The 13,591-nt window shown below is 45.2% G+C and overlaps 1 protein-coding gene across 1 annotated transcript in view; it reads left to right on the top strand.

The window, feature by feature from the left end:
- The window catches only part of LOC139220330 (transcription initiation factor TFIID subunit 4-like), an 81,959-nt gene extending 70,751 nt beyond the window's left edge, over positions 1 to 11,208 (top strand). The window contains exon 14 of the mRNA XM_070852443.1: positions 8,455 to 11,208. Within this exon, the coding sequence (XP_070708544.1) occupies positions 8,455 to 8,628 (174 nt within the window). The 3' untranslated portion in view covers positions 8,629 to 11,208. The remainder of the gene's footprint in view (positions 1 to 8,454) is intronic.
- The last annotated feature ends 2,383 nt before the right edge of the window (positions 11,209 to 13,591 follow it).

Genomic DNA, 13,591 nt, shown 5'->3' with positions numbered 1-13,591 from the left:
ATTAGGCCATTTGCAGGATGCGTTCCCCTTAGTGTGGTCATTTATGTTCGATACCACTCTGAACTGATAGGCTTTTGTTAACTGGTTGTTCCTATTTGGAACGTTTCGCAAAGACATCAAAGGGCGGACCACAAGCCTCATTTGGCAACTTCTCCCAGCCATCCATCGGCTGCAAAACACCCCGGTGCCGTGATTATTAACTCAGTCACCACCCTCTCATTCAACTTGAATTAAAAATTTAAAACCGGCAGAAATGACAGTGCCACACCATTGAAAGTAAAGTGTGCAAAACCAACAAGGGCTCATTAGTGAATAGTTCTGAAGACAAGCATTCTGACTTGAGACTCATTACACGTCTCCTATTTTAACTCTAATTGGGTTCATTTTATATATGAAACTCCTTGAATATTTAATGCTGAAAAAGTTCTACTTCTGATACTTTATGTAGCCAAAGATACTTGGCCTGCGCTAATTGTCCAGGTTATCCGACAGGCTGTTAGCGCTCTCTCGGCTACTGCTGCTCTCTGCCCGCAGAAAACAACGGAGAGGAAAGACACTGAATGCATCGTTTGGGGGGGGGTTTATTGATTGATTGGATCGTGATCTTCAGACAAATTTATAAATCGCAACAACAAAGTCATCATCTGGATTGTTGTTATTTTAGCCGCTGAGCTGAGTTAGTGATATTCAGAGTGCAGAACAGGGGACTTCATGTTCATTTAATAGATAATAGATAGTAATGCTAAATATACGAAGCAAATGTTATTTCCCCACTGTCCTATATGGTGCTGCCAACTTAAGCTACACACACACCCAGCTAATAAAGCCTTTGTAGTATCTAACAAGTTGTTCGGCTGGCCAGGCTCAGAGCATTTTAATTAAACTGATTAAAAACAATGTTATGGTTTCTTCATCTGGTTGCCTTCACACAATCTTTTGTTTCTCTCAGGTTGAAAAGAAAGAGAGAGGGGGGAGAAAACAGATTGTGTTTCCAGGCAGGAAAGTTTGAAGTTCTTTGTTTGGAAGCGAGGTTCCGGGTGCAGCACACTGTTTAGCTCGGTGACCCTGTGACTGTCTTCTGAGGAATTGTATGAGCAGCCCTGCAGAAGAGTGCTCCAGGGTCGGCTTTCATCTTAGCAGTAACCTGTGGACTTTGAAACTCAGGGCGATGGAATTGCAGCTTTGTCAGTACACTACTAATTAGAAAATTCCTGACCTCGAGCAAGATGTTTTAATTATGTGTTGTGTCAACGAGTTTGCAGATTTAATCCACCGTTGATACACACTCAAGTGTGCAAACTGTGTGTCGCACATTGTAGTAGATCAAGTGGAATGGTGAAGGGGCTTTTTTCGCTCCATCTTTCTCTGCCCCATGTGCCCTTCCTGCACCGTGTTTGTTAAGAGCCATCACATGCTTAAGTAGCCAAATTAGACGTGGAGTTAATGTGTTAGCTCGTGAAAAAGCTGGTCTGATTTGCCTTGGTTTGTGGGAGGCAGAACAATGTGACAGTATTGTGCTGGGTGTGAGCTCTCTGTTGCAGTGAGTCAGTGTGAGGGAAGGCAGGAAGGGGTTAAACAGAAATTGAGCGGGGATGCTGGGGGCAGCAGTGCTGCAGAACATAGCAGTGTTCGTGCGAAGGCAAGTCATTTCCCGAAACACTGCAGACACATGGCCTGCGGCGCTCTAAAACCTTTGGAGACCAAAATGGCTTGCAGGAGTTAGAAGTAATAAGGTGTTTTTTTGCCTTCTTTCTCCTTGACTGAAATTCTGCACGGTTGCTATGCATTGCCATGGAGCTGTGTAGCTGTTTTTATGGTTTATGTGGGTATTAAGATGCTCTGCAACTGGCCATTTTTGAGATTTGTTGTTCTTTAGCTGTGAAGCAAATGGAAGTTGTTTGTTTTGAAAGTAATTCCCTCATTTTTTTTTTTTTTTTTGTGTGTGTGTCATGATCAGAATGCTAGACCTCACTCTTATCCCCTTTGTATTTTCCCCCGTTTCTCTTTCTGCTCTACACAAAATGACAAATTGACTAAAGCATGCATGTATGATACAGGAAAAACCGGATGGAGCAAATGCGTTTCACTCGGCTCCCTTTTTTAAAAAGCACAGTGAAAGTGGCAGCCTCCCCGTTCAGGCTTTTTTCACAGAAAAGGGACCTGTGATAGGAACAAAGGCCGTCTGTGTCGGTGCACGAACATAAAGCCGCGGTATTAGTCCACCCTGACCTCTGTGATTATCAACGGGCTGAACCAAAACCTTTTTCATCCTTTCCCCTGGTTCTGTTAATCTTGGCTGCCTTGTCTGCTTCAAAGAGAGGCTCCAGCATATAATCTGGGTATGTACATCTGTGAATTATTATTCTAATTCTTTATACGTTTATTAGAGCTGAATAAACTCCACATCAAATACATCACCAGGGCAATGTCAGAAAGCCCGGGGCGAATCAGCCGACATCTGTTAACTCTTTCAAAATGGCCTCATCCAGCATGTCTGTGGGCGTAGAGGAGCGAGGAAAAGGAGAGGCGAGAGAGGGAGAGAGAAAGTCTCTGTTGCTGATTAATGGCGGCCGTAGGAGAGGCGTTTCAGGCCGAGTGTGGAGATGAAGCGGGGCTGCACTCCCACGGCTGGGCTCCACGCTGTAAACACTGTGAAGGGACGAGGCAGCGTTCCCCGACTGAAATGCGGCGTGGAGGAGAACATGTGGGAAAGCTTTGCTTTCTGGCACATCGTCAGTCAACCAGTCAGTCAGTCAGTCAGTCCTTCAGTCAGCAAATTAGTCAGTCAGTGAGTCAGTCAGGCCCTCAGCCGGTCTGCCAAACAGTTCTTCACTTAGTCTGTCAGTCAGCCGGCATGTAAGACGCTTTGTCAGTCAGTCAGGTCCTTGTGAAGAGGGGAGGTACCTGCAAGCCACTTTAAAGGTTCTACCTGCCATTTGCACTTAGCAAATACACCTGGACCACCAAATCATGGGTTACCGGCTACCTGCCACAGAGGCACAAAACTCAGCGATATTTGACTAGTGGCTGCGTTTCATTTCCAGCCTGGCCCCAACTTTTAAAAAAAACACCACCTGGTTCAGCTTTTGCTTCACTTCTTTGTTTAGCTTGTCAACAGTCTGTCTCTGTTGTGCTATATATGTCCTCCTCGCCTGAAGCACAGACATCAGAGTTTAAACGGATTTTTCAGCATCAAAGTAATAACAACAAAAGAGTAATGTTGCATCATGAACAGCTTATCTGTTTCTCTACCAACACGGGGCTAGTCTCTATCCCTCAGCACGAATGCTGAGCAATGTCTTTCCACCAGTTTTGGTTAACATCGTATGTTAGCCGACACGGTACGTACACTACACGTGTGTGTGTGTGTATGTGTGTGTGTGTGTGTGTGTTACCACGCAGCCGCTGTCTGCTGTGAGGAGTGCTGAGACAGCAGGTTATCTGGTGCTGGGCCGAGCAGCTCTGTGTGCCTGGCAAAGTGGGCCATTAACCCACCGCCCTAAGGTGTGACCTGGGCCAAATCCAATATTGGCTCCGGCATCAAGGCACAAGGTGCCACTCAGGGTTCACAGTCACAGATCAGCAAGAACCCCACCTCCGCCCCCCCCCCGACCCCTCTCAGACAATAAAGGACTGAATGTAAATTCCTCAAGACGCCGACAATCACTGCTGCTGCTGCCGCGGCACAAACGGAGGCTGGGAGTCAAAAGCAGAGAGCGAGCTAGGAAAGGGGGGGGGGCATACATTATTAATCAAAAGTAAATTTAGCAAAATGGGAGTTAATTTTAGTCCTCTCAAGCTTGAAGTGAATGTTGCTAGTCATTGGAGGGCCGAGCACGTGAACGTGTGACCTACTGACTTTGTCCTTGTATTAAAGAAATAAATCAGTCAGATTTTCTCCGTCCTGCTGAGTCTCATTAAATAATGTGTGAGGTGTCCTAACGCGGCGGCCCGGTCATTCCAATAACACGTAACAGCACGCACAGGTTCAAATTGTGATTATTGGAGTGGTTCTGAATGCGTGTGGCGTTCAGGAGCATGTCTTCACACTTTTACAGGCGTTTCTTTTTTATCGCTGTGAATGTGCTTGTTAGCAGGAGTGCAGTGACAGACATGTAACAACATGTGGTGATTCTGGACGTCTCATCAGGTGTGTGACAGTAAGAGAAATAGAGATTAATGCCAGCTGAGGATAAACTCTCTTTAAGTTCACATAACCTTATTAAAGTTGCTTTTATCATGACTACAATGCTGTTGACACATGGTTGGAGCATTTCTAAAGCTCATGTGAAGTTAATGCACATGAGAAGTTATTGAAATTATTGTTTATTTGCTGGATCCCAAGAATGTCAGAATGGGCAAAATGTGTCCTGTACTTCTGTTTGTCTCATATTCTAGTTAGCACACACTGTCCACACACTGCACACTATTACACTAATTGCCAGCTACACAAGCAAACTCAGGCTCTGGTGTGTATGAACCTGTGTGTGTGTGTGTGTGTGTGTGTGTGTGTGTGTGTGTGTGTGTGTTGGAGGGGTGAAATAGTGTGAAATAATGTGTCTGGCCCATTGGCACGTTGTCATGTATGTCAACACAATGTGGCTGAAGACCAGAGCCAGCAAAGAGGCCTTATTACAGACAAGCTTCTCCTCCTCCTCTCCTCTCCTCTCCTCTCCTCCGGTTCTATCCACTGTGCTCTCTCTCTCTCTCTCTCTCTCTCTCTCTCTCTTTCTGTTTTTCTCTCTGTCCCCCGCTCCAAACAAGTCAAATGTCTGAAGAGATGTATCGAAGTATCCCTGCGCGCTCTGTACGATGGATATGTCATATGACATAATGCCTCCGAGCGCCCATCACAGATAAAATGACAGATGCTGTTTTTTGCCTCATGGATCTTTCTTAGCCAAGCCGATTTTGAGACTTTCAGTTTTGCTCTCCCCCTCTGTCTCTGTGCCTCTGCTCGCCTGCTTTTTCTCTCTTTCGTCTCACTTTTTCTTTCCATCCACTGTGACCTTACAAAGCCTGCCATTTTGTTTTTCATTGAATTTCAGACACAATTACTGTGTAATTACCGGCGACAGGGAAAGCGTGGTTGTTGATGTCTCGCTTTCCTTTTTAACTGACACTCAGCCATCTGCTTTGTTTAGTGTTGGTGTTTACCCCTCCCATCCGCACTCCCTCCTCCACAACATGTCTCCCTGCGTGTACTGGCGAGAGGGATGTGTCTCCATAGATACCAACGACAACATACCAGTGTTTGCGTTGCTGGCATGAAGGGCGTATGAAGACAGAGGGGGGAGGAGGGGCTGTGTTGAGTCAGTTCCTGGACGACCTTTCCGCCTGTGTTTGGATCACTATAGGCTGCTCCTGTCTCTGACGGCCAGGGAGGGCATTCTGGGAGCTGTGGCACACTACCTGGGCAGCGATATCTGGTTATATTCGCAGTCTCCCTCCCCCCCCCCGCTATCGACCGCTACGGCACCACCCCGGCGCCGCCCGCCTGTGGCTACTGCTGCCCATCCGTCCAGGTGGATGGATGCCTTTGATTGGTGCAGTCTGTGGCCCCGTCGCCAGGCTTGCTTGTGAGTGGCAGTAATTGGCATGGCAGTAGGCAGGCCCATCTTTCACATGTGGTCAGCCATGATTGACCTGATTAGGCCGGGGTCGCTCCCTAAAGTCGGGGTCTGGTGCGCCCCAGGGAGCTGGCTGCACCAACTTCTCCCAGCATGTCGTTACTGACCACACTGGGATGATAATCCAGGCTGAGGATCCAGACCAACCTCCACATGTTCATGGTAACCTCTTACTGTTACTGCCATTTATGTATGTTTTAGTTGGGTTGGGTTTCAAGAGAGTCCTGTTGTGATTAAGGCGACAGGAGCAAACATTCATGTGTATAATGTTCACCTGGCTGTGCAGCTCTGGTAGCTCTTAGTGAGCCGAGGACACATCCTTTATTTTCTGTATTAATCCCACGTCTGCCCATCTCCTGCTTCTCTACACAGCATGATTAAGCCTCTTTTAAATCAGCTCTGGCAGGGTTGTGCTAGCATATTTTAGCATGTTTTTATTATTATTAAATAGTAAGCAGATACATGCAAACTAATTTAACAGACAAAATGAATTCACCTGTGTTAACGTCACCTGCCAACCACAGCCTGTGTGGATAACATAATGATTTAGTGCGTTGTTCCTCTTTAAAACTGGCCCGGCACTCGTGCTGAGACGGCAGAGTGGTGGAGGTACGGCGGCGGGGTCGGCGGCCTGGTTACCCTCACTCACCATCCGGCGTCCTCCAGGGGTCAGAGAGTGTACCGAGGGAAATTTGAGACGGGGCCCCGTCATACAGTGCACACAAAGACGAGCGTACGAGGGGGCGGGGGCTGGAGGGACTCGGTTTGGTTCTTGTAAATTCATACCCATCATATGTTTGCAATTAAGGCCTGTCTGTGCTGTGTGTTTACAGAGTGGTGCAATCAATGTAATCGTGAGAGGGTGTTCCTGACTGAAACGTCTGTCTTATTTCTCTCTGCCTGGGTTCAAGTGGGCACTTGCTGGCTTTGTTTCCCACCGTTTCTCATTTTCCAAATGTAAATGCGTCTCTTGATTTGTATCAGCCTCTGTATACACTCCCTTTTTCTACCCTTCTCATTTTTCCTGGATCAAATACAAACAGCATGAGTGGGACATCAGCTCAGATCTGTGTCAGCAGCGTTGTTCATTTAGAGGGAAAGTCTGCTCATATTCAGGGCCATGTAAAGAGCCATAGAACACATTTTAAGATAAATGACGGTTTCCTTTGCCGTCGCAGCACGACGCCCATGTATTTCTCAGCCTCATGTTCAGCTAGTTAAAGAAAAAACCATCTCCAAACACTCTGCTGCACCTGAAGATCTGGACATTATTAGTGCATCGTTTTGATCTCATTTGTGCTGCAAGAGACGTTATGTTTCTTAACTGGAGGTGTGCACTCGCTCAGAGGCCACGGCATTCCTTACTACTGATACTGTCAATGTGTTTGCCATTCAACGGCGATTACTTCATTAATGGGACTTGGAAACACGGTACTACTAACTGTTTCAATGTTTCACCATGGAAACTATCCTTTCGGCCGCGCCACAGGTACACAGATCCTTTTCTTCACCGAGAGTCCCTGAAAGAGGGAAATGTGTAAAGCACACATCCATAAAGGAGAAAATCAGGTTAATGAAATCCAAACAACAGAGCAGCCATTAGTTGTGTCCGATAAAGAGCACGCTAGTTTTATTTCCAGCCCCCCTACAGACAGACAGGCTGATACGTGAAGGCACCTCTGAGAGAAGCAGTGGGATCAGTGTTCTGCTGAAGGTCACTGTAACAGTGATGACGGCTGCTGTGGATTAATAGCACGCACCTTTGGAAGGTGTGAAGCTCAGATCCGGAACATTCCCTGCTGTCTCCCGTTGGGTTCATTTCATCTCCATGTCTGGAGGAATTCTGCACAGAAACAAGGCTGAAAGGCTCTGTGGTGCTTTGAACTAGATGCTAACATCAGGATGCTAACGTGCTGATGCTACAGCTGAGGCTCATGGGAGTGTTTTGGGTATAAATCATGGACAAATTGAATATTGAATATTTGGCCTGAAGGTGGCGTGTGGTGCAAAGTTAAAGGTGCAGTAAGCAACAGTATTTCATAATAACTAACATTGACCAGTACGTGTCAGTAACATGATAATTAATTTTTAAATTCCTGAACCTGGTCTGGATCAAATAACCAATCAGGGTTTGCTAACTAACTACTAACAAATCACAGCGACTCAACCTTCATTGGTTGTTTGATTCAAACTGGACCAACTAGATCTAGATACAAAGAGGTGAAGGTCAAAGGAACCCCAGAGTTAAATATAAATATTGGTCCTGACATGGTCAATGCTAATTATGTCAACCAAAATGAAAATTAAACTTTCTTGCTCGCTGCAGCCTTTAGTGGTCACCAGACTTCATCCTGTGGAGGACGGGAATGTCTGCATGACCGTCCAATAAATGTCCAGAACACAAAAGTCCAGCTCATGGCAGAGCCAGAGAAAACATCAGGGGATCACTGGGGTCCTTAGGAGTCGTCCTGGAAAAGTAAAAGTCCATCTGATGTTGCTCTGAAACACCTCCCATCCCCATCCGGGGCCAAGTGTTGCTACATCCCAGCACGTTTCACTGGTGTCAGCATTTTTGTGATTAGTGTTGTTGATAAAATGAGAATCACTCCCAGCTGCAGAGTTAAATATCTGTGACTGTTCAGAATAGGATGTTCTGTCAATGTTTCTCTTTGGTGGAAACAAACCGGAAACAGGTGGAGTCATTGTGAAGGTGTATTTAAGGACCGTGTGAGTCCTTGAAGACTACGGACCTTAGAAAGGGAAGATGCTAAGGAGCCGATGTGAAGTCCTCCATCTCACCCTTTGACCCCTGTCTTGTCTCCAGGTTTCAGGCAGCACGGCGGGCTCCCTGGCCAGCTCCTCCACCCCGTCCACCTCATCGCGCCAGTACACACGGCAACGCATCACTCGCGTCAACCTCAGGGACTTAATTTTCTACATGGAGCAGGAGAGAGAGACCGCCCACTCCCTCCTCCTTTACCGCGCCCTGCTCAAGTAGCCTCTGCTCCTCTCAGCACCCACCTCCTCCTCCTCCTCCTCCTCCTCCTTTCCAGCCACGTGCCTTCAGATCAGGTCTAATGTTACAGCTCTGTGTCTCCATACGTACTGTAGTGATGTTTGATGTAGCTTTTAATAAGACAGAGACAGAAAGAGAGAGAGAGAGAGAAAACGTACAAAAATAAAGCTGTTGTTCAGTGTCTTCTCTGTTTAGATCCACGAAATGTAGTCACATCATTCAGTTTAAAGGCCATATCAAGTTCTGCGTGTTTAAGGAACCGACTTTGTTAAAGGAACAAAGTGGTTTTTGTGTCGCAGAACTTGACCCAGAATCACAGACTGTTTGTAAGAAGTGGACGGGTCCACTCAGACGTCACCGTCTGGTTTGTGGACCGCTGTTTTAAAGCCTCCAGTTTAGCATGTTGGCTGAAGACATCTTGGTTTGTTTCCCCACCAGCTTTCTGTGAAAACCTCCCTCAGATTGGTTAGGTTTAGACATGACCCTGTTCTGATTGGTCAGTGAGCAGGTATCCCCGCCCTAAAGCCCCACCCCCCTAATCCTGGTCTATCTCCCTCTAAATGGGACCATCACTGACTACATGAACGTCCTGCTGTGCTGAAGAAGACTGTAAACTAGAGACTGAGACCAGAAACTGTTCACTGAGCTGATAAATCAGGAGAGAAGTCGGCTCATTTCCTCATTGACTTCCATCCAATCAGACTCCTGTTTGGAGCCAGTGGAGTCGCCCCCTGCTGGACACTAGAAACAAAGCAGGTTTAAGGCTCTGCAGCATCGGCTTCACTGCTCAGACGCAGAAGCTACGTCCACTTCTTTATGCAGTCTCTGCCCAGAAGTTGTTTTATGTCCGTAGGGTAGCTATTTATTTGACATCGTTAGCAGTAGCGTCACTAAACCACCTCAACGTAAAGGATTATTACGGCGATTATTTATGTTCACACCTCGATACAGCCTATGATATTCTCCACGAGCTATTTGTTGAACGTAGTTCAATGAATGTAGTTTAGCTGAACTCAATAACTGAGAGACTTCTTTACTGATTTCTATACTGAGACATCATTTTAAAACATTAAGATTCCAAATAACAGCATCATGTTCAATTTCCTTACTGTATGTGTAAATAGTTCTTTTTGAATTATTTTACAGCATGTATATTTTTACCACATGTAAGCTTTGTAAGAAAAGGAATAACCCGTGTGTCAATACTATGAAACCTGATGTTTTGTAAAACCACGTGCGTTGAATGAGTCGAGATCAGACAGGTAACTCTGATCACCTGTAGAGTATTTGTTCCCATGACCCTCCTGCAAAGGTCATTAAACTAAACCGCGACGGCACTACGACACCATTTCTGATTGGTCGCCCTTGTTGAGTGAGTCAGTATTTTTTTTTACCCACGCATAATGTGAACATTATTTTTATGACTAGATATTTGTAACTTGTGTACGATCACGCTCACAAACACTTACCTGGTTTAGGAGGTGGTGAGTGGTGAGAGTGAAAACTGTGGATCAAATCAGACATTCCTTCATCTTTTCCTCTCACTGTCCTCCCTGCACATTAATCAGAACAGACATGTTAGTCCCTTTAGTCCCTTTAGTCCCGACCTCCTTCGGTAAGGACTTTCAGTGCACGGCCTTCATACCTGTTTGTACTGTGGTCCTAAATGATTTGATTCCTTCTGATCCCAAACTGAACGTCAGAGCTGTCAAGTAACGTTGAACTGTAGAAGGAAGCAGATGATTCCAGCCTAAATCAGATTAGTTCCCACTTTGTTTCTGTCTTTGTGTTACAGATTGGAAAGAGAAAGGGGACAGAGACGCCTGCTCTTTACATGTTGTATTGCATTGTCGCCTTGTTTTTTTAATTTTATTTTATTGTGGGTCTTTATTTTTACAAATCTTTAATTGTTTTACGTAATATTGTCTGTTATGTTTTTTCTATTTAACTAAATATCTTGGCCTCTATGCAGCTTTTCTTGTCATATTGAAATTTATTTAAATATAAGTGACATTTGAGACAATTGTTGTGCATTGTACATTTTGACGGCACTTTTTTTTATATCTATTTTACGTGACATCTGAAAGCTGTCACAGTATTATAGCAAAGAAATGACTCTTTTAAGTAGTAAACAGTGTTGCCAACTTCTGTCTAAAGAGACTTATTTTTAACAATTAATATATTTCCTTTTATCTTTGATTTTATTTTTTTGGATTGGCTTTTATGCTTAACACATTTTCATAAATTTTATCTCCAAAATACCATCTTTTAAAGACAAGCACAACAGTATCTATTGTGGTGGTTTCAAATGGTTTTATTAGTGATTTTTATGGTTTCTGGTGGGTTCACAGGAGGACATTTCTACTACTACTACAGCTTTTTAGCCAAAATATTAGGACAATATTACTGATGTAAACAGATGGAGGAAATAACATTTCAATGTAAGGATGATTTGTAAATATTGTTTACAAAACTATGTGTTTATTAGAACCACGTTATTTTTGGTAAACTCTTGTACATATCCTGAGAATTTCCTGTTTGTGTGAAAAAACAATACTTATGTATTTGTACCTATTTTGTAAAGGAATAAATAAGCTGTTTACTAAACTGAGCAGACGCTGCCTGTTTGTCTTTGTTTTGTTCAGACTGGGGGAATTTAAAAAGATCACTTTTTACTCTAAAATGACTCCATAAGCGGCGAGATGGCTTCCCTCTGCTCGCTCCCTGCTCTTTAAAGGCAAGAATGAGCTGTTATGTTTTTGCAAGACAGTTTTACCAAAGTCAACGCCTAATTCAGCCTGCTTCATTTCCATTTCTAACATCGCACGCGCTAAGTACAAACTGAGTCAAGCGCTGCTGCTCAACTATGAAAAGTCCCCCCTAGGTTTCTGCTGCTAATTAAGCAGCAGCATTTTTGAAAGGACCAAACTGTTTAACTCAGTGTAAAATATTGGTGTTTGGGAGCATATTGGTTTTTTTGAAGATCTCGGCCTATTCCTCGGTCCCTCTGGAGCTGCAGAGTGCTGATCTGGATTCAGCCCTGAAGACCACCTTCCCCCGTAGACTGTGTGCTTTAGTGCAGTCGGCTGGGCTCCACTTCTCAGGTTTCTACTGTTCAAGCACAGGACGCAGAATTCATCTCGCTAAATACAGCAAACTGGCGATAAGTGGAGCTTTTATGGAGCGATAGTGAGCTCGCTCCTCCTCAGCCTCGTTCTTCCCTTTTCAACGGAACAGCAACGAGGCCACACATCAGACGTACAGTACATCCTTTTATTATCGCAAATATGCAAGAAAAGTCAAATGGAGACACTGTAAATGAACACATGCCCTTTAATACCACAGTCTAATTGTTTTAAACACTTTAAATAATATACATTTGCACCTTATGATACCCTTTGAAATGTTTTAATCCATATGTACACAATGTAATGCTTTGAATTCTTCTCATTCTTTTTCTGAAGAGGACTAAGAGGTCTCTTAAAAACACGAGGGTCCCGTAAAACCCGGAGTCCTGATAATTCAATATACAACAACTGTACAACTGACCCGCCTCAGAGGTGGAGTGAATGCCACGTGAACTGGCTGAAACACTGACCAGCACTTCATCTGAAAATGTGACGCGACAACATGTCTGTGAAGTGGTCCCGTCCTGTCGAGTGTGTCTAGCTGCGTAGGCAACCTGCCACTGCCACGCAGAGGGCCGTCCCAGGGTTGGTTACTGCAGACGGAGAAACCCCAAACTGCCATTTGTGTTGCTTTTTGCTTGCTTTTTGTGCAGGTCTGAACGGCCGTGTGTGTTTCTGTTCATGTGTGCATGACCCCTTAGCTCTTAAAAGCTGTTAAAAGCCCGCTCTGTGATTCCAAAATGCCACATCAGTGAGAAAATATGCCTTCTTTCCTTCCTCCCTGAATAAAGTAATTCTTGCAGATGTGTGATTAATCGTTTTTTTTTTTTTCCCCACCATTTCCTCAAGAACTAACCCCGATGACTTTCCACACCTCATATCAGAGGATCAGAGATGTGCGGATCAGCGGCAGCGTCGAGTCGCCTGGCTGCACAGCGTGTTCTGAGCGCGCTCAGGTTTGACTCATCAGTTTGTTTGGCTTGCTGCGGTGTGGTCCGGCGAGCCACAGCAGAGGAGGGCGTTTTGAAAAAACCAGGGCATGGGGATGACACAGCAGCAGGGGGTGCAAGCCGAGTTTCTACTGCCACCACTGAGCCGGGGGCCTTCGGGGGAGCGGAGGGGGGCGAGGAGAAGAGCCCATCGTGCCTCGGCACATGAAAGGCCTGGTTGACCATTCCCTTTGAGGCGACTGGATGCAAAGGCGCAGGCCACTGGCAGGTCAGAACAAAGATGGGCTTGATTGTGAGAGACCCCCCTCCCCAGGCAGGAGCGCGCTGGACTGGGAGCTACACTCACACCGAGCTCATCTTCATCCACTCGTTGGCCTTGTTTAATCAGCGGCCGTCCGGAGAGAGAGCGCAGATATTAGGCCGGCGTGGTCAGAAGGACTGACGCCCATTTTTAATGAACGGCTAGTTTAGAAAAACAACCCCAGTTAAAGTCAAACAAGTGCCAGAGCCTGCAAAGATCAGAATGGGCTTCTTTTTTCTCATCAGCCTTTTGGAATGGAAGAAACAGCATCTGTAAGTTACACACAAATATAAAGCATGAACACTCGGCCTTTCTTGTTTCTGTCTTTGATCCAGAAATGTTAAGAATAAGACCAAAAGAATGAGAGCGGGATAGAGTAAATGCCGCCCACTCGGCTCTTTGTGAATAACACACTGATGCTGGAGTTCAGCTCACTTTGGGTTCTGCCATGCATACATGTGAAGAACCACTGGAATAATCTTGGCTTAGAAGTGACAATAGTGAGACAAACAGAGACTTTGTCTCCCAAAGTTTGTCTGAAGGTACTGTGAGCTGTTCTCAACAAA

The sequence above is a fragment of the Pempheris klunzingeri genome, chromosome 1, assembly GCF_042242105.1.
Source record: "Pempheris klunzingeri isolate RE-2024b chromosome 1, fPemKlu1.hap1, whole genome shotgun sequence".
In the NCBI taxonomy this organism is placed as follows: domain Eukaryota; kingdom Metazoa; phylum Chordata; class Actinopteri; order Acropomatiformes; family Pempheridae; genus Pempheris; species Pempheris klunzingeri.
Note: the sequence above shows the minus strand (reverse complement) of the source record. Positions and strands in the feature narration are given on the sequence as shown.